Source organism: Corapipo altera, unplaced genomic scaffold (assembly GCF_003945725.1).
Source record: "Corapipo altera isolate COAL_440 unplaced genomic scaffold, ASM394572v1 70, whole genome shotgun sequence".
NCBI classification, from domain to species: domain Eukaryota; kingdom Metazoa; phylum Chordata; class Aves; order Passeriformes; family Pipridae; genus Corapipo; species Corapipo altera.
The window spans coordinates 6,248,436-6,267,909 of record NW_020884911.1 but is presented as its reverse complement, the minus strand read 5'-3'; the positions used below and the strand labels follow the sequence as shown (position 1 = coordinate 6,267,909).

General features: G+C 39.3%; 2 protein-coding genes across 4 annotated transcripts in view; one reads left to right on the top strand and one right to left on the bottom strand.

The window, feature by feature from the left end:
• Window positions 1-689: 689 nt before the first annotated feature.
• On the bottom strand, window positions 690-8,897 carry NDUFAF5 (NADH:ubiquinone oxidoreductase complex assembly factor 5). 3 transcript variants are annotated; one of them, XM_027653881.1, is made up of 11 exons: window positions 8,677-8,897; window positions 8,121-8,161; window positions 7,909-7,972; window positions 7,217-7,264; window positions 7,011-7,114; window positions 6,475-6,514; window positions 4,731-4,928; window positions 4,079-4,139; window positions 2,812-2,910; window positions 2,393-2,475; window positions 690-2,255 (listed from the first exon to the last, which is right to left on the bottom strand). In XM_027653881.1, the coding sequence occupies exons 1-11, from the start codon at window positions 8,884-8,886 to the stop codon at window positions 2,169-2,171; spliced, it is 1,035 nt and encodes a 344-aa protein (XP_027509682.1). In that variant the 5' UTR covers window positions 8,887-8,897; the 3' UTR covers window positions 690-2,168. The 3 variants fall into 3 exon arrangements, with proteins under 3 accessions (XP_027509682.1, XP_027509683.1, XP_027509684.1); XM_027653882.1 differs by having other exon boundaries at window positions 2,827-2,910; XM_027653883.1 differs by lacking the exons at window positions 690-2,255; window positions 2,393-2,475 and having other exon boundaries at window positions 2,821-2,927.
• A 62-nt stretch (window positions 8,898-8,959) lies between these two features.
• Window positions 8,960-19,474, top strand: part of ESF1 (ESF1 nucleolar pre-rRNA processing protein homolog) — a 30,612-nt gene continuing 20,097 nt past the window's right edge. Inside the window, exons 1-8 of the mRNA XM_027653888.1 lie at window positions 8,960-9,033; window positions 10,653-11,331; window positions 12,101-12,432; window positions 13,102-13,215; window positions 13,996-14,096; window positions 14,929-15,081; window positions 16,454-16,568; window positions 17,506-17,644. Coding sequence (XP_027509689.1) covers window positions 10,653-11,331; window positions 12,101-12,432; window positions 13,102-13,215; window positions 13,996-14,096; window positions 14,929-15,081; window positions 16,454-16,568; window positions 17,506-17,644 — 1,633 coding nt within the window. The 5' untranslated portion in view covers window positions 8,960-9,033. The remainder of the gene's footprint in view (window positions 9,034-10,652; window positions 11,332-12,100; window positions 12,433-13,101; window positions 13,216-13,995; window positions 14,097-14,928; window positions 15,082-16,453; window positions 16,569-17,505; window positions 17,645-19,474) is intronic.

Below are 19,474 nucleotides of genomic sequence, written 5' to 3'. Positions count from 1 at the left end.
CACTGAACATGCACTTAAGAGTTTAAAATAATTTCTAGGCTAGCAACTGGCAACCACATTCTTCTTCATTACAATTTTAGAAAGCCATAAAGACTTAAATCTGAAAAAGAGAATTAAAAGGAAACAGAGCCTTATGTGACAAAAACAGCTTTTCATAGTAAAACAAGTGTTTTCAAAGTATTTCATTCAAGTGACTAGTGGAAACCAGAGCAACCTAGAATTTCAAGAACAAATACTACAGGAAAAAAACCACAATTGCAGTTAAAAATTCATTTAAAAGGCAGTTATTTAAACAGTTAGCCAGGGAAATAACACCTTACCTGCCAGTTACACATCCCCCAATTCCAGCCAACACTGCCCCAATACCATATGTATTACTCCTCACTTCTGCTACTCCCCAGCCTTTTTCCAAATTAATGGAATATCTAAATTTTTCTTCCCCAAGTGCTATGAGGCAAATCACTCATCTATTTCTGTTTGGAAGGTACAATTCCCCATTACTTTGCTGTTTACATACTCCATCCCTGAAATATGGAATCAAAGAACTGGAAATCCTTCCTTTTCTCCTTAACTCAACTGAGCACAGTAGGAGCCCTTCTCCAATTAACATTTACCCAGCACATTCCACCTCCTCATTCCCTCAACACATCTGAGTCACAACCAGCTCCTCAAGTGACTGGAAATTAACCTACTAAAGCAAAAAAAATGTCTAGAGTTATATTAATTTGGCACAAAACTTCACAGAAATCTTCATCTGGGAAACTGGAGAGATTCCCCAGAAATAAGGGAATTTTATTTAAGCCAGGGAAGATCTGTAGAGAGATGCAGTATCTGGTATTGAATCCACTGATGTATTTAAAAAAAAAAAAAGAGGCTTTCACAGAAATAAGTTCTTGGTTTAGATTTATTCTTTAGAGGACCATAAAGGTTATCAGACCATTTACAGCCTCTCCCCCTTTTTCCAGGAGGGTTGCTCTTCTTTTATAAGGAAAACTAAAGATGAACTCGTTCTCCTTGAATAATTATGGATTAGGCTTGTAACCAAATGCAGGACAAAATATTCCTGCCCTCCTTATTACGATGTTTTGTACCTTTATTTCTTGTTCAGACTGAAAGCCTGGTAGACAAAATAACCCCCCCAAATTAGGACCTTACGGATAGGAAGGTTTCTGCCTACCTGGCCTGTTGGGTTTGTGCTGCACACAAGTCCTGTCAAACTCCACCTGCTGGATAACCTTTAAAAAAGACTAGGAAAAAGAAGCTTTAAAAAGGCTTAAAAAAACCCTTTTGTTCCACCAGCATTGATACACCACCCAGATACTATGATAAAACTGATTGAACTGTGTATTTGATTATATATTCTTCATCCTTTTCTTTTCTACCAATCTCTATCTGTGCTAAAGTTACGTGGAATCTCTTGGCAGATATTTTTTCTAAACTCCTCATGTTAATGGGCCATATTTTTCACTAATATCAATTTTTCATAATGTGTTTATAGACAGGAAAAGTTATAGGTCCATGTCACAGCTAAGGAGAAAATGATACTTCTTGTTTTCAGCCTCTAACACAGAAAAGCAGAAAGTAATGTGCAAACGTAATTTAAAACTAATATCTACATATAAAGTATCACCTTTAATTATTCAAATCTCAAACACTTCAGACAGTAACTTTTTACCCATAATTTCCAACCAACAAAAGCCACAATAATCTAGACATTTTTATTTGCTGACATTTTATCTTATGGATATCTTATAAATACACCTGTCATCATTCTACTTTTACAATATACCATTCTTTATTATGATCTATCATCCTTGAGGAATAATTAAAAAATAAGGGAGGCTGAGATTCACCCAAGACTTGCAAATCATACCTGGAGTAGTCTGTGATACAGAAATGCTGGAAGAGAAGTTATTTTTGAAAACAGTAATTTAATCACAAGTTGGGAGAGCACGTATTCATTTACAAAACTGCTCAAATATTTCCCCAGAAACAAAAAATAAACACCATGATGATGCTGTGGCAGAGGCAGTACGAAGCCATAAAACCCTGCTGTGTGAACATTATTATCATTTCAGAATGTCATCACTAAATAAGTACAAGTGAAAACCATCTGCAATGAGAAGTTTTATAGAAGCTTCCAGACAATCATTATTTCTGGTGAACAACTATTTTTTTCCTCTTGAAATAAGTCCTTCTATTTTTGCCAGATCTCCAAATGAAACTGTTGCAGAACCTCTCCGGGCTGGTTTTGCCTAAGGGGAAAAAAAAAAAAAGGAAGTAAAAAATAAATATATATAGGGCGAATTTCAAGTTCAAATGTTTTCTAGAAAGCTTTTAAAGCATCAGTTATTTAAAAAGTCAAACAGAAAAGAGTTTAGTGTCACACTACCTGTGATTCATGGTATTTCCAGCCAATCATGTAGTAGATCTGAAAGGTGGCAGGTACTGAACCATCACTATTTCCATACATTTCTGTTGGGGAAGGAAAGGAGACAGGAAAGGTATCCAGAACATCAGGTTTAGGAAACACTTAGTTCTCAGAACATCAGAACTAAGTGTGACATATTCATCATAATGACTCCCAGTGAAAGATTTGGGACAATAAAAATATCTCACACCGGTGCATCAACACAGTTCAAATCCTGTCATTATAATTAAGGTTAAAAATAGCTTATGATAATGGTATTCTGTTCTATTCCAAAGTGTTTGGGGTTTTGGGGGTTTTTTGTGGGATCTTTTTTTAAACAAAGCTCAGAGAAAAAGACAGAGAAAAGAAGTTCTTAAAGTCATTTCAGGCGAAGTCATTACCTCTCAAACACTGACCTCGGTATATTGCAGCAGCTGCCAACATTGTCTCCCTGTGCAGCAGAGGTTTTCTATTCCAAGAGCAATTACTCTCCCCCATACCTAAAAATATGTTTTAGCTTTAAGAAAAAGAAGATATAGCACATGCCATGAGTTAAGTGTCATGCACTAAGGGCAGATTTTTTACTAAACCACAATAAGTACAGAATCCTCTGCATTTCGCTAGAAGAGAGCGCATAGCACAAATAATTTGGTGAGTTTCTTACCTGTAAGAATCCAGAACTTTTAATTCTCATGCTTTGCAATTTGCAGTTTGCATTGCTAGGAATGATTTCAAATTATACTTCTTCAGCCTGAGTCTTGAAACATTTAGGCTTTCTAGTATAACTTATTTTAACAATGAGTACAAAATTCAGACACATCACCATATCTACACATACATCTTAGGATGTATTAATATCCTAAGAGATTTTTAATAAGAAATAAGCCAACAATTCTAATCTCCTTAATCACTTACAGCATCTGAATGTTCCTGATGAGGATAAATTTCATTTTCATTAAGGAGTTACTCCAAACAGCAGCTGATCCAGATAAGAAATGCCCTGCTTTGTTCTGTAACAACTGACTGCATATGAGCAATTGCTTTACAATCCATGACAAGCGCAATCAGAATATTAACAAAATTGTTACTCAGTTGTTTGCTGAATACCCTGATAATCAGGCTCACAGGAAGAGTTAATATATGGGATACAGGCTTCTGTCTCCCTTTCAGGGATTTCTCCACCTTCCCCCGAACAGGCTCATTCCGAATGGGAATTCAAGCGAAGCAGAAAATTTGTAGCAGGCCATAAAGTAGCAAACCTTTGACTTCTGCTTCCCAACACAAATCTGCTGAGAAGCACAATCTCCTGACTCACTGGAGAGCAGGAAAAAAGTAATGTTCCCACTGTTATAGTAATTTATTATTTATTTATATTGCTGTAAGAAAGAATTTTTTTTATGATGAGGGTGTTAAGGGACTGGCACAGGTTTCACAGAGAGGTGGTAATGCCTCATATCTGAAAACATTCAGGGCCAGGTTGGACAAGGCTCTGAGCAACCTGATCTAGTTCAAGATGCCCCTGCTCACTGTAGGGGGCTTGCACTAGATGGCCTTTAAAGATCCCTTCCAACCCAAACGATCTGGAGTTAATAAACACACAGTGAAACTCTTCTGTGCCTGCCCTAGTGATACAGAAAACATTTATGTTTCCACAAGGAATATACTTGCCTTGTAAGTCTTCCATGACCTCAAACAATCCTGGGTAGTTGACTTGGATTTCATCAGTATCCTGAAAGAATTGAGAAGCTCAGTTTTAGAGCACATCAAGCTAAACCAGCAGCATTATGCCAACCTTCAGAGCTGTTAATGGACTATTCCCTGCCCATGGCAGAGGGGTTGGAGCTGATCATCTTTAAAGTCCCTTCCAACCCAAACCATTCTATGATTCTATTCATCTGCCTCTTCTGCTCAAACAAGGTATTTTTCAGAAGAACATACTGTCTTAACATTTCTAAAAGGTTTTGCTTAGTAGCCCAAATACAACCAAATTTAATCGAAATGCCATTATTTTCTTCTTGCTTTCACAAGAAACAGCAAGTGTCTAAAGGCTTTTCAAGCAGATCTAACATTCTCTGACATTTCTCCAAGAAGACCATCCAAATTCTACTGGGCCACAAGCCAAAGACACACTTCAGTTGGTCCCATTAATCACCACAAAGCCAAGAACAGCAACAGCCCAAGCCACTTCAGAAGCTTATTCAGCAAAGGTGCACGACACACAGAAGGAAGCAGCACATTACTAACACATTAGCAAACAGTGATTTTTATATCCCAGCAGCTCTGGATTGTTCAGTGTGGTTCTTCTGTTGTTTGTAATTACCACAGTCAGGGTGTTGAAGCCAGCTCTGGACAGCAGATGTCCCAAGTCAGCGACAGCAGTGAAGGGTGACACGTGAGGGGAAAACCCGCCTTCCCTCTCCAGCTCTGCCAGCTGCAAAGAGCAGCGCAGCTCGTACAGGGTGTCCCCCCCAAACATTGCTCCAATGAACACCCCATCTGGCTTGAGAACGTGGTGGATCTGCAACACAGAAATAAAAATGGGGTTTGACATCATGTAATTAAGAAGTTCTTAGGACTTCGCTTTTTAATGAGCTCCAAAGCAGTCGTTTCAACAGATCTTTAACATTGAGTGCATTCTGCCACAGCTTCTGGTAACAACGCAAACAAATGATCTGTCTGAAAAAAGATTATTTTTTCTTAAGAAATAGTAAATCTCCAAAAATTACACTGAAAGTCAGGAAACCTAGAAGGAACTTTGGAAATTGGGGGTAAAACTATTTTCAGCGGGATACTCCTAAACCAATATCCTCAATCAGTTTACTTCTGAAAATAGGGTAGAGTAAGACAGATTCTGCTTGCTTTTACTTTGTCAGATAAGAACAGCAAAAGCACTTTTTAATGCCTTGATTTAAGGAGGCCTTAATTTCCAGCAGTGATCTTTCCACTTCTGAGAGACAACAGAGTAATGCAGCTTTTATTATGCCTACCCCTACTTATTTTCAACTGGCCAGAACAGCAACATCACAACTCAAACACCAAACTGCTTTCTTGTCTCCTAAGTCCTAGTGACAAGGCCACTAAATTCATGCTTCTTTTTCTAAGAATTGGCAGTGATCCCTGGTTTAGACATCCAGAAGAGCCTTATTAGATAATCAGGCTAACAAGGGAGTTTCTTCTAAAACTTCCAGCACTTTAAAACAAAAATATTTTCAATTGTTTTTTAATTAAGTATTAATCAAGCTACTTTCCTATGCTAGCAAAAAAGCCTTTAATTGACAGGTAAGAATATTAAGTAGTTAAAGGCAGTTTCCATTAGTTAAAGCCAGTGGTACCACCACAGGAAATGAGCATCCGTGACGAAAGTTGGCCAAAAAATCCAGTTCTTCCCCTGTGTGGGGTATTATATTGTATTTACTGTGGGAGTAAAAATGTTTGACACCCTCTAGAACACTTAAATTCCAGTGAAAATTATATATTTCTTTCCAAGTATTTTTCTTTTAAGTACTGAAAGCATTCCAGTTTATTATTTCCATAACAACAGGGTATTCCTATTCCTGCCAACAGGTGAAAGAATAGCACTGGAATGACTGATTAGTTTGAAATAAGTGAAAAAAACCCAACAAACTGGTTAAAATACTTCTTGCTCCAAGGTTTTGATTTGACTGAAGTTTAAACCTGCAGTAAAGAGACGAACTAATCCAAAATAAGTTTCTTTTTTTTCAGAAACAGTTTCGGTTTTCTCTCCTCAACCAATATTTGCTTGACTTCAAAATGAAAAAGCCTTTCTCTGTGTTGCCTCAGGTGACACTAGTTACCACAATCACAGCTGTCGAGAATTCAAAATATTATATAAACATGTTGTTTCAGTTATTTATTCCAAATTGATTTGAGGCAGTAAATTAGTAGCAATATCAAGTGATGCTCCTCAAGTTGCCAAGAATATTGCAAAAAATACTTGTGTGCAATGTGAGCTATTTCTGTGCCTCTTATTTAAAAAAGATCTGGAAATATTGAGTGCTCTCAATGCAAGTGATGGCTTATAGTATTAAAAAACAGTTTCTTACCTCTTTAAAAGCTTTAGGAAGGTCATTCACCCAATGCAAACTGAAATAACAGAAGCATACATTTTCTAATCATATATTTAATAAAATTTAGGGAATACACCTAACTGTTTAATTAACTAAGTTCCAGGAGCCAAAGCCACAAACTAGTTTCTCAAGCTGCAACAGTTCTGAAATACCTGCCTAAAAGTGGTATTAAACAAAACCTAAAGTTGGTAAAAGTAGATTTTTTTTTTTTCCTTTTAGGTTTTTTTGTTAAATTGAGAAGATTCCAGTCCTGGAGACTAGTTTGTCAAAATACAGGGAAGAGAGAAACTACACGTGTTTTGAAGGAAAACAAACCAACTAGGAAGAAGCACCAGGACAGAAGTTTTTTCTAATACAGACTCATATTAACTATTCAAGTACATTCCTTACTGCTCTTTAATGCACTATTAATCTATTTTGGCTTTATTTTCTTTAAGCTACTCTGAAAAGAACGTTACTTAACATTTTTAACAAAGCAAAAATAAATAAATAAATGAATGATTAATGCATACCTTAAGCTGCTAACAACAAGGTCAAATGTGTTTTCTTTGAAAGGAAGGAATTCCTCATCAGCTACAACCTTGACCGTGGGGATTTCAGTTTCTACAGCATTTTTCTAATGTTGGGTTAGAAGAAAAACAACACCAGAAACTCACTTCTTCTGCTTTCCTGTATTACAGAATTGAAGCACATTAATGGCCTTCAAAAAGCTGCTTACCAAAGCATTCTCGGCCACATCAACTTGAACAAGTTTTTCAACTGTTTCCTGAAACAAAATTTTAAAAGTCTATTAAGTATTTAAATTGTTTTCTAAGTGGACATAAGTCATTTTTTTGGAACGTTTAGAGCAATCTATTACAACTTAGAAAGCATCCTTGCGTCTCTTGATAAAAGCTTTATATAAAGCAGAAAGCATTTTTCCCCACCCAGCATGGCACTTATTCCCAGGGAGAGCAGAAGGGGTAACAGAAAACACATTCTGGATTTTTAGGCCTAAGTTTAGCTAAATATAAACCATATATATATAAATATAAATAGCCTAGGAAGCACCTTTAGTTTCAGCATGGTTCATGAAAGGGAAACTGTGCATGGCTTAAAAGTTTTCATAATTATGCTTCTCTTTAACAACTGTGTCAAATAGATTGATCAAAATACATGTATATTCAAAACTAAAAGTTCACTGTCATATAATGGAGATCTTCCCTTGCACTATCATTTGTCAAGTTTTCACTGGCAACAAATTAAGAATGGCCTGCAAAACACACTGCTTTGGACTATAACTACAGGTGTGAAAGGGGAGGAAGATTTACCTCATCAAGACCCAGAAGATTAAGTTATAACTGAGCCCTATTTGAAAATGGAGGGATGCATATGAACTCACTTTAAACACTTTCAGTGAAGAGCCAGTACCTTGGTTAAATGCTGCGCTATATAACCTCGTCCAGAGCCAACGTCTAAAGCCAGAGGAAACGTTCTGAAGGACAAGATTAGCAAAACAAAACACAGTCAAGACTTAAGAACATTTTATGTTTTAGACTGAGTTAAGTTTCACCTGCTAATTCCTAAAGGCCTCATGAAACTCAACCCATGGAGCGTCCTCTTGTGGGACCAGCGGTTCTCACCTGGTGATGTCAAACACCCTGTCCGCGATCCTGCCGCCGACCTGGGGGGAGAGCCCGCGGTCAGTTAGGATCAATTGGGCTGGAAAAGACCTCTGAGATCATCGAGTCCAACCTATGACCCAACACCATCTTGTCAACCAGACTCTGGCACCGAGTGCCACGTCCAGTTTGTCCTTTAACATCTCCAGGGACGGGGACTCCATCACCTCCCAGGGCAGCCCCTTCCAATCTAATCACCCTTTCTGTGGAGAAATTCTTCCCGATGTCCAACCTTAACCTCCCCTGGCACAGCTTTGGACTGTGCCCTCTCATCTTGTCACCAGTTCCCCGGGAGCAGAGCCCAACTTCCCCCCGGCTACACTCTCCTGTCAGGGAGTTGTAGCGAGCGAGAAGGTCACCCCTGAGCCTCCTTTTCTCCAGGTTGAACACCCCAGCTCCCTGACCCGCTCCTCATCAGACTTGTGCTCCACACCCACAACCAGCCTCTCACTGTCCCCCCCGAACGGAGCGTCCCAACACCGGGCACAGCCCCGGAGCTGCCCCGCCCGCCCCGCACCTCCTCCCGCAGGTAATCGCACTTGGCGGGCTCGGCCTGCAGCGCCGCCCAGTTCTTCTGCTTCCGCTTCAGCCGACGGTCGAAGGGGCTCAGCGCACCCGAGGTCGCAGAGGGAGGAGAAGGTGGAGAAGCGGCCAGAGCCCTTCGCGGCGGAGCCCAAAGTCGCCCGCACCATCCCGCCCTCAGCACCGGGCGGGACAAGCCCCTCATGGCCCGGCTTCGCGCCGCCCCCCGCGCATGCGCCCCGGCTGGGAGCCGTGTCCCGCCGCGGCTGCCGTAGCGCCGCCGGAAGTGGAGGTGAAGCGGCGGCGGCGTGGTGGGAACTGGGAGCGGCGGGGCCGGACCGGACCGGGCAAGGTGGGTGCGAGCGGGGCCGCTCTGGGGCTCCTGCGGGGGTTGTGTTTGCTGCTGGGGTTGGGGAAGGAACGGCAGGGGGAGTGGGGGTTGCCGCAGCTGAGGGAGGCACCGGGCAGAGCTCGCCCGAGGTCTGTTCGTGAGTCTGGTGGGGAGTCACCAAGGACTGTGTGTGCAGCCAGCGCGGTGTATTTGTTGTATTCCCTCACCACAGAATCACAGAATGGTTTGGGTTGGAAGGAATCTTAAATATCATCCAGTTCCAATCTCCTGCCGTGGGCAGGGTCACCTTCTCCTGGAGCAGGTTGCTCAGAGCCCCATCCAGCCTGGCCTTGAACACTTCCAGGGACGGGACATCCACAGCTTCTCTGGGCAACCTGTGCCAGGGCCTCACCACCCTCACAGTAAAGAACTTCCTTCTAATTTCTAATCTAAACCTATGTTCTGTCAGTGTGAAGCCGTTCCTCCCTGTCTTGTCACTCCATGCTCTTATAAATAGTCTCTCTCCATCTTTCTTGTTGGCTGCTTTCAGGTACTGGAAGGCACAATTAGGTCACTCCTAAGCCGCCTCTTTTCCAGGCTCAACAATCCCAGTTCTCTTAGCTTTTCCCCATAGCAGAGGTGCTCCATCCCTCTGATCATTTGGCCTCCTCTGGACTCTCTCCAACAGCTCCATGTCCTTCCTATGCTGGGGACCCCAGAGCTGGAGGCAGCACTGCAGGTGGGGTCTCACCTGACCGGAGCAGAGGGGTAGAGTCCCCCCCTCACCTGCTGCCCACACTGCTTTGGATGCAGCCCAGGGCACCACTGCCGAGGAAGAAAAAAAGATAGTAGTTACAGGTGTGACTCTTTTATCTGCTGCTGCAGCAAAGCCATAAGGGTGCTGGGTTCTATCTGCAAGGGCATCACCAGCAGAGATAACAAACCATCGCCTCACTCGGTGCTTGTCAGGCCACACGTGGAATTCTGAGTTCAGTTTTGGTCCCTGCCATACCAAAAAGATGTGGACAGGCTGCAGATGGTCCAGACAAAGGCCACAAGGATGACCAAAGGACTGGGAAGGTGCCATGTGAGAAAAGGCTGAGAGAGGTGGGTTTGTTCACTCTTGAGAAAAAAAGCTCAGAGGAGACCTTATGCCTGTGTTCTAGTATTTAAAGGATGCCTGCAGAGAAGGTGGAGACTCCCTTTTTACAAGGAGTCACATGCAAAAGACAAGGGGTAATGGATACAAGTTACTCCTGGGGAGATTCCATTTAGATACCAAAGGAAACTTTTCCTCAGTGACAACAATGAGCCCTTGGAATAATCTCCCCAGGGGAGTGGTGAATTCCCCAACAATGGACACCTGTAAGATTTGGCTAGACAGGGTGCTGGGACATCTTCTCTAAACTGAGCTTTTCCAAGAAAGGTTAGACCTGATGATCCTTGAGGTGCCTTCCAACCTGGTGGTCTGTGATGCCATGAAATTGCCATATGTGCCTTTGGAAAGAACTTTTTAGGTATAGGTTAGAAATCCAACTTTGCTTAGTCCTTTAATTTTTTTTTTTTCAGTTGCATATCTGAATCTTTGATAATTGTTTTTTTTTTAAATCATAAATGTTTGGTTTGTTTCCATATTGTAGATGTCCAAGTCAAAAATGTCATCCCAAGAGGAAATCCTGAGCGATGGGCGGTTCAGCTGCGTCGCAAGGGATCCCAGGTTTTGGGAGATGCCTGAAAAAGAGCGGAAAGTCAAGATTGACAAACGATTCCGAGCCATGTTTCATGACAAGAAGTTTAAGCTGAGATACACAGTGGATAAAAGAGGCCGCCCTGTTAACTTTTCCTCCACGGAGAACCTCAGGAAGTTTTATGCCTTGTCGGAATCTGACTATGATGTTTCAGAGAGTGAAGAGCACACTGAAAAGCAAAAAAAGCAAAAAAAGAAAAGAAAAGGTAAAGGAGAAACAGATTCTGCAAAGCCACCTGCTGGTGGTCTCCCAAAAGACAACAAAATAAACAAACAAGGGGTGGAGCAAACATGTGACGGGGATACGAAACTAAATGACCTTAAAAAGGAAGGAAAAAAAAGCAAATCTGAACTCAGCTTGAAGGAAGACTCAAAGAAAACTGCAGTGGAAGTTGATCCCTCTCAGGGAAACAAAAGCCTTTTACCCAGAGAGGGAAACAAGCAAGGAGATGCATCAGGAGGAAGATTGATTTCAAATCAGAAGAAGCAAAAGTCTTCACAAGCAAGAGGTATTGAATCAGTGAAAGCTCCCAGGAGGGACCAGTCCCTGGGAGGGAAACTAAAAGAACCAGGTTAGTCGTTCAAATAACGAGTAGAATTCATCTGTGTTTGCTTGGATGCTGGTGCTATCCATGGAAGATCTTTTGCAAGATCAGTTGTAAAAAAGCTGCCTGAGTCAGGTTCAGTGTTGCTGAAGGATTGGAGTTGGTCAGCTCTGTATAGAATCAGTGCTCATTTTTCAGTAAGATTGTGAACATCCCTGTCCTTTGAATTGCTGGAGTTGAAATTTTTGTTCAGTTAGAAAAGTAAAATGTCCAGTAGCTTATAAACTACTGTATTTATCAAACCAAACAGCAAATACGTGGTCTGATACCATGAGGGCTTCAGCACATCACAGTCTGTTGACTGAAAATGTAAAGATGACAGGATTGAGCCACTAATATTAGAGGGGATGAGAAAGAAGAGATGTCCTGAAGAAAAACTTTCTTTAGGTTGCTTATGCATGTCTATAGCCTACGTTATTGAAATCTGATTTTTGCATGTTAGTTCTATACATATAAATAAAAGAACAGGATATTTCATTAGAATTGAGATTGATAATGCAATTGTGGGCCTAAAGAGCAATTAAATCAGATTAGACCAAACAAGGCAAACAGAAGAGGCAACACTGATGTTTTATATTATTTGCACTTCCCTGGTGTAATTTGTTCCTCCACCGTTACACCTTTCAGGGGTCCTGTAAATATCCATTAGGGAAACCTGAAGTTTTCCTTTTTTTAAAGGATCTTATGCAATTCCACCATAAATATAGGTATCTAATGTTTATCTCTCTGTGCACAGACACCTGTGATCAAACTGTAAAAAGGAAAAGCCAATTAGAGGCAGAAACTTCTGCAAGTGAAGATGTAGAATCGGGAGAAGAGGAGCCGGAAGATGACGATGGGGAAACAGGCGAGGAAGAGGAGCCAGAAGAAGATGGAGAAACAGGTGAAGAAGACGGTGATTCAGAAGATGATGAAGAAAGTGATAGTGGACCTGATCTAGCTAGAGGCATAGGGAATATTGAAACCAGCTCAGAGGATGAGGAGGATTTAAATGACCTGTTTCCAAAGGAGCCGGAGATCGAGCATTCCTGGCGCGAGCTGGATAAAGATGCCCCTCGTGGAGATGAGGTAACAATACTTTCCATGTGAAAAGTTGCTACATGACAAGCTCAGAAATGTCATGAGTTCATTACAGACCTTCATCTGTGGAACAGCTTGGGGGAGTATTTTTCATTAAGGTTTTTCAGCCTTTTAGTTACAGAACGCAAGGGATGATGAAATCAGGACTGAGACTGTGGTTTTCACTGGTGTCTCCCCTTCCCTCTGAGCAGACTCACCTAGGGATAAGCTGTCTGCAAGGGGAAAAAACAAACAGAATCGAGCTTTTCAGAAATTCCAGAATTTAAATAGTACTGGTTTTGTTCACTGGTGGGTTTTTTCACTTTTTGTTGTATATTTAGTTACTTAACTTACACTTTTAGAAATTAAGACATCATTAGATAGTGAAGAAGGACTTTACAATTAGCACAGTGTCTAAGAAATGACAGTACTCTTGTGCTGTCCCAATACCTTGATATTAGTTGCTATTGTGACTAACAATGTAAGATGATAACAAAATCCTAATTGTTGATGTTGTCACTGCAACATCTGAGGAAAATGCTTCTTTTATTTTTTTTCAGCAAAGTTTATTGCTGGCTTTGATTTTTACCATGGAGTTCTGCTAGAGAATTGTGTATTCCCCATAAAAGTCAGGAATTAAACCTATGAACTTTATGTCCTTTTTTTTTTTTTTTTCAGATTACCAGTAGATTGGCAGTTTGTAATATGGATTGGGATAGGCTGAAGGCTAAGGATTTGCTGGCTCTATTTACTTCTTTCACGCCCAAAGGAGGAACAGTATTTTCTGTTAAGGTAAGATCTGATTTCTAAAAGGAGTACTGGCTTTTACTGTAAAAAAAAAAAATAAGAAAAATACAAAATAAGACAGTTCTGTGGAGAACCTAAAGAGAGATTAACATGTTAAATGAGAAACTGTGCTGCAATTTTAAGTCGTTGTGTTAGAAATAAATGTGCTGCTTTTCAGTAATGGGCATGTATTTGATAGAGGCCAAAGCCATTGATTCCTCCTGTTTATGAGCTTGGCTCTAAGTGCTGTTTTTCTGAGACTAATAGTGACGTTCTCAACATTTCCTTGGTTTAAGTTTAATTTTCAGTGTTTTTATGATAAATAACCCAACCTTAAACCTGGCTATTTCTAAATGCCTTCCAACCCTCTTACCATTGCACAAAACTTAGTTTTTTTCACCACTTCTAAGTTATTAATAAATTGGTGGATTTCTGGTCAATTAAGTTATATTTTTCCATTATTAGTGTCTGCCTCCATCTTTCTGAGAAATGTTAGTCAAGATACTCCTTTCTGAAGAGGGTCACAGTGGAATTAACAAAGTCAGGGTTCCTGTTGTTCTTCATCTGTCTCAAAATATACTCATTCCTAGCAGGCAGTTTGGTTATTCTGCTGTCTTTTCCATACAGTAAAATTAGGAGGGTATTAAAGGTTATGGAATTGATCCCTTTACTGATTTTAAATAAAAAACCATAAAGTCTAAAAACCTGGTGAGACATTTTTTCCTAGTTATTGCCCATTACATCACTACAGTTAAAAATTTTGTTTTGTGTTTCTTTTATATGTAGATTTATCCTTCAGAGTTTGGAAAAGAGAGATTGAAAGAGGAAGAACAAAAAGGACCTGTGGAACTGTTTGAGCTTCCAGAGAATACCACAGAGGAGGATGGGTATTTATATCTTCAAATGAGAGATATAACATGTTTAATTCTCAGTGAAAATCCCAATTAAGTTTCCAGAAGTTTGTATGTAGAAGTCCCCTGTGGACACTTCAATTTTTTAGGTTTTTCAAGTGATGTTTTACAACTGGCCCTGGTTCTTTTCAGTGCATTTCATAAATGCATTATGATGAAACTTGAGAAGATTTGCTTGTTGATAAGTAAGTTCAACATTCATATAATGTAGCTCATTGGAGTAATCAATGAAATGAATGAGAGCTTAACATAGCATTTCTCCTCCACAAATTCATGCAGTAAACTCCCTTTGGTGCTCACTGTCAAAATTCATATCTGTCCATCAACAGGGACCTAAACTTGGGCCAAGAATTCCCAGATGGAGATTTCTTGAGTGCTTTAAGCAGCAGTCCTGGCTTACTAGGACTTAACCCATTGTTGAGGCATGTCTTTTTTTGCCTTTTGGGGTTTTTTTTTTAGCTTTTGTTAAAGGTTTTGCTTTTATATTTTTCCAGAATTTCCAGATGTTTGGCAGCCTGGCTAGGACCATATTTCTATAATACATCCTGCTGGACTGCCCTGCATTTAGAAAATCTGGATTCTTCTAAAATAAGGGAAGATCCTAGTGCATCAGAGGACACTTGATAAAACTGAATAGAAACTGGTGGAACCTCTTGCTGTTTAATATTTAATCTCATCATAAGATTGGGAGTGTGTTTGTTGGTGCATGTTTTTAATAAATACTTTAATTTTTGAATTAAAATATTTTGCAGATGAGAAGTTGTTAAAGCCAGCTCACCTGACTGTGGTGTTTTCTCCACTTTGGCAGGATTTATAGGGAAAAACTGCGGGAATATCAGTTTAAGCGACTGAAATACTTCTATGCAGTCGTAGAATGTGATTCTCCTGAAACAGCCAATAAAATTTATGAGGAATGTGATGGACTGGAATTTGAAAGTAGCTGTTCTTTCATAGACCTGAGGTAACTCCACTGGGGATGTTTTTATATGTTGGGCCAGGGAAGGAGAATTAAAGGCAGTTTAAAATAATTTGGAGTAAATTATATTGACTTTATTCTGTAACCAAAATGAGATATGAAGATAAATTTGGCATCCAGTGGGTTGCTGAGTTTCCCTTTGGTTGTTTTTAATTCTTTTTGACCATTGGAATATGGGAAGTTTGAGAGCATCTCTGCACAGAGAGATTATTTTCAGAGAAGCCAGATAAAATGTCCTGGTTGCATCTTCAAACTTTTGGTACAACTAAGTAAAGGGATAGGATTTAGAAAAGAAAACAGCAACACAGTGTTGCTTTTTTCTTTTTATCTTTTCTTTCCCCAAGGGTCCAGAAGTGGCATTTTGTCAGGATTGCTTCTCACGAGGCAAGAATATTGCTGCTGTTGTCGTGAAGCTGCAACAGATATGTTGGCCCCTGTGGATGAGCTGGAAGCTCTAATATTTCAAAAGTCACGTTTGGGGAAGAAAGGATTCTAAATTATTGTTTGCTTCATTGTTAGTATTTCCTTTTGTTGCAAAGAAGCTTTTCAGTCTGAGCAGAAAAGTTACTAAATCATAAAAGATTGTGACAGAAGCCCTGTTTGTCTTTTGGGACCTGTGTTGTGGGCACTCTTGGAAGTCAGTGGAAGTTAAATTTTTTGCTTTGAATCATTTTCTAGAGGAGCTTAATTCATTTGCTTTGAACCATTTTGGAGAAGATGATCTTTGCCAAGTGAACATGTAACTTTTCATCATTTTAAACATAGAAATGTAATGTTTTACAACAGACACAGCTGTTTGAAATTCTCCAGTGATTTTCTTAATCTTCTGCTTTGTTAAATTTTAATCTCACATAGTGTAGAAACGTTTTTGGTTTTTTAAACCAAGTTCTTCAATTGTTACCCATGACTTTGGTCTTTTTAACATTTTTTTCCCCTACTAATTATAATTTTTCCTAAAATGTTTTGATTTTTTTTTTATTTATCTGTTTCCAAATTCCATTTTACTCACTTTTTAACTTTTAACATTAAGCTTCCTGCAAAGATGACTCTTAAAACAAAGAAAACCACCCAAAAAACCCCTGCCTCTGGCTCTGTTTAGACCAGACTGAAATTGATTTACTTCCCAAAAAGGATGTGTTACACACAGAAAACCTGTGGAATAGCTGTGCAGAAACCAGGCAGTTCATCTTACACGTCGGGAACATTCATCCATTTTGTTCCCATTTCAGGCTTACCTACTTTTTATTTTAGCACATTCTTTCATGCTGATGTACCATACTCGAGAAAATCTTAGGCTGTTTATACTATGAAATTTCCCAATGTATTTGAAGAATAACATGTTTTATTTGCCCTTAAGATTTATTCCAGATAATGTTACATTTGATGATAAGCCGAAAGATGAAGCCTCAGAAGTGAACGTAGCTGCTTATAAGCCAAAGTACTTCACATCTGCTGCTATGGGGACATCAAAGGTACCTTTACAGTGGTTTTGTAATGTTTCTCTAACGTGTTTAGTTTTACTGTCAGCTTGGAAATTATGTTTGTAGTGGGGAAAAGATTACTGATTATCTCCACTGTTTCAAAATAAAGTCATCAAACACATTAAAAGATTTGAACGCGTTACGGACCCGCAAGTTGCAGCCCTGTTTTGGATTAGTTTAAAAGAGATTGGGATTCTCTGCTACAAATTAAATACCATGTTTTAACCCAGTAAAAGTCGTACATGAAATGGCTTTGGTTTTTTTCACAGTTAAATCTTCTCATTTGCCTAAAATGGGTGTTTGTGTGTAAGTCAATAAGGGCCTTTCTGGTGGTAGTCCCAGGCCTAAGCAGTTGCTTCCCCTCCTTGTAGCAATTCACTCCTGCTCTGTCTCACTGCCAGCCAACACTTCCATCTGGCCGTGAAGAGAACCAGACTGGGGAAGTGATTAGTTGAGAAATAAGTACTTTCTGCTGGATCATTTTTCACTCTCATCTGTTCCATGCTCTGGTTGAGGGTGCTGTTGCACAAACACTTTCGTTGTCCCCACTGCGATCCCTACGTGATTCCGGGAGTGAGTTGCTGCTGTAAGAGGAAAAGAGAGGAGTTGGTGGCTGCTTCAACACCAGTATCTGCTGCCACAAAGGAAATGTGGCTTGAGGTTTTGTGTTGTGTGACCTGCTGTTATAGAGCTCTTCAGTACATGAGGAGACTTTTTATGTAGCTCAAACTCCTTGAAACTCACTGTAAAATAAATTCCAAAAAGTTATAATTAAATTTATTTTAGCAAATGATTATTATAGCTAATTATTGTAGAGAGCTTACTAACAAGTTTATATTGCTGTATCAAATAATTTTCCCTAAAATCCAGTGTTACAATGTTTAACTCTAGTGTTCCAGCTTCCACAACTGCCATTCTTGTTTTTAAGGTAGATATCACATGGGACGAGACAGATCATGAACGAGTCACATCACTCAGCAGAACTTTTAACAAAGAGGAACTTCTTGACATGGATTTTCAAGCCTATTTGGCTTCATCAAGTGAAGAAGAGGAAGAAGAGCAGCAAGGTACTTTGGTAATAGATGTTGTCCACAGAGTCATTAGCTCCAGTGTTTTCAACAGGAGTTATTTAAATATTTCAATTCCGTATCTACAGAAAATGCTTTGAATGTCATCTTTTACAAGTACAGTTTTATGCTTGTTGTGTAAAAGCCGTGGTCAGGTTCTGCTATGAGAATAACCTGCCTTTCCTCTAGAGCTAAACAGCTCTGAAACTGGTGTGTGCTTATGTTTTGTGTGTGTGACCTAAAGGTGGAGGGAAACGAGGGGGGGCATGTTGGCATTTTTTCTTCTTTCTTTTCAATTAGTAAATAATTAGCTTGATGACAGAACATTGACAAATGCTAAACTTTTTTTGGAGGATTCATATGTTAGGCCTCTTACCATGGAAGCTGTAGAGTTCTTTAAATTTCCTGGACCTTGACATTTTTTTTCTTTATTTCTTTCTGTTTGTTTGAGTTAAATACACTTTTCCAGTGTTCTTTATACATGACAGGAAAACACGTGTCAGTTTTTAAAATGGTATCTCTAAAGCCACCATTGATACTCATTATGCAAACCCAATTCTGATTCTCCAAGTAAACAATGTCACTGGTGTGACCCCAAAATTGTGTCATTATTTTTGGAGATAAAGTATGTTAGCTGAATTTGGACTTTCAGCTTACTTAGAAGGTTGTTAGTAGGAGTTTGACTTAAGTATTGTCACCCTAGCTTGGAAACAGCTCTCTGGTTTTCATTTCTCTACTGCAGAATCTTTCTTTGGTGTATTAATGTTTGATTAAGCCCAGTATAACAATTATAGTTTGAGGGATTTCAAGTAGCAAGATCACATGATCTAAATCATGACCTGTTTTCTTTATTGTTGATATGGTAAATCTGTTAAAAGTTGGTTTTCATCATACATTCGAATTATTTATGTAGAGAATATGGTAGCCATTCTGTACATTTGGTGCTGAATGAATGAAGATCTGTTGCCTTTCTGTGAAGTCTGACTAACACTGATCAAAAATGACCAAATAGTAGGTGATTTGGAGTGATCCCAATGACTGAGCCCCTGAGTAACTCCTTTCTGAATAGGAGCTTGAAACTCTAAGCATAAAAAAAATTTCTTGCTTTTTTTATTTCTCCTCCTACCCCCTTTCTCTTTTTTTCAGGGTACCTTGACATCTCTTTGTCAAGTTGGGCAATACCTACTTTAATCTCTTCATTTCTGAGATAAAATTATAGAACCATAGAACTTGTGAGTGCGTCCTTTTCAGAGGAAAAGTTCTGGTTTGAAATGTCAAGTGGTTAATGACTAAATGAATCTTTCAAATGCTTTTTGATTCACTTCTTAAGAATACAAAGAGTATTTCATCTAACTTTGTAAGGTACATAAATCTTCTGTGTTTGGTGCACCAATGTGTAAATCCCTGATTTAACTTGCTTGTTTTCATTCTAAAATTCATCATGCTTTTATTAATATATACAGCCTAAATTACAAGGCAAATAAAACTTCATTAAGCCTTAATCAGGTCTTTCAAGCAGAGTTAAAATTGATTTATGCTGCATTAAGGCAGGTTATTGCAATCAGAGATGAGCTTGGAGCATGGAAAATAAAATTACAGATTTTTCTGGTTATGGAGTTGGGAAATCTTCTGGCAGCAAACTCAGCTTGGCAATATCTTGGCAGGGTTAATGTCCCATTTGTTTCTCATCTTCTCATGCATAAAAATTCATTTACAAACTGTACCTTTGTGAACTTTGGGGATCATACAAGATGATCATGATATTAACTAGCATCTGTGATAGGACAGTGATGAAAGCAAATATCCATGTAAGCAATACTTCAGAACCTT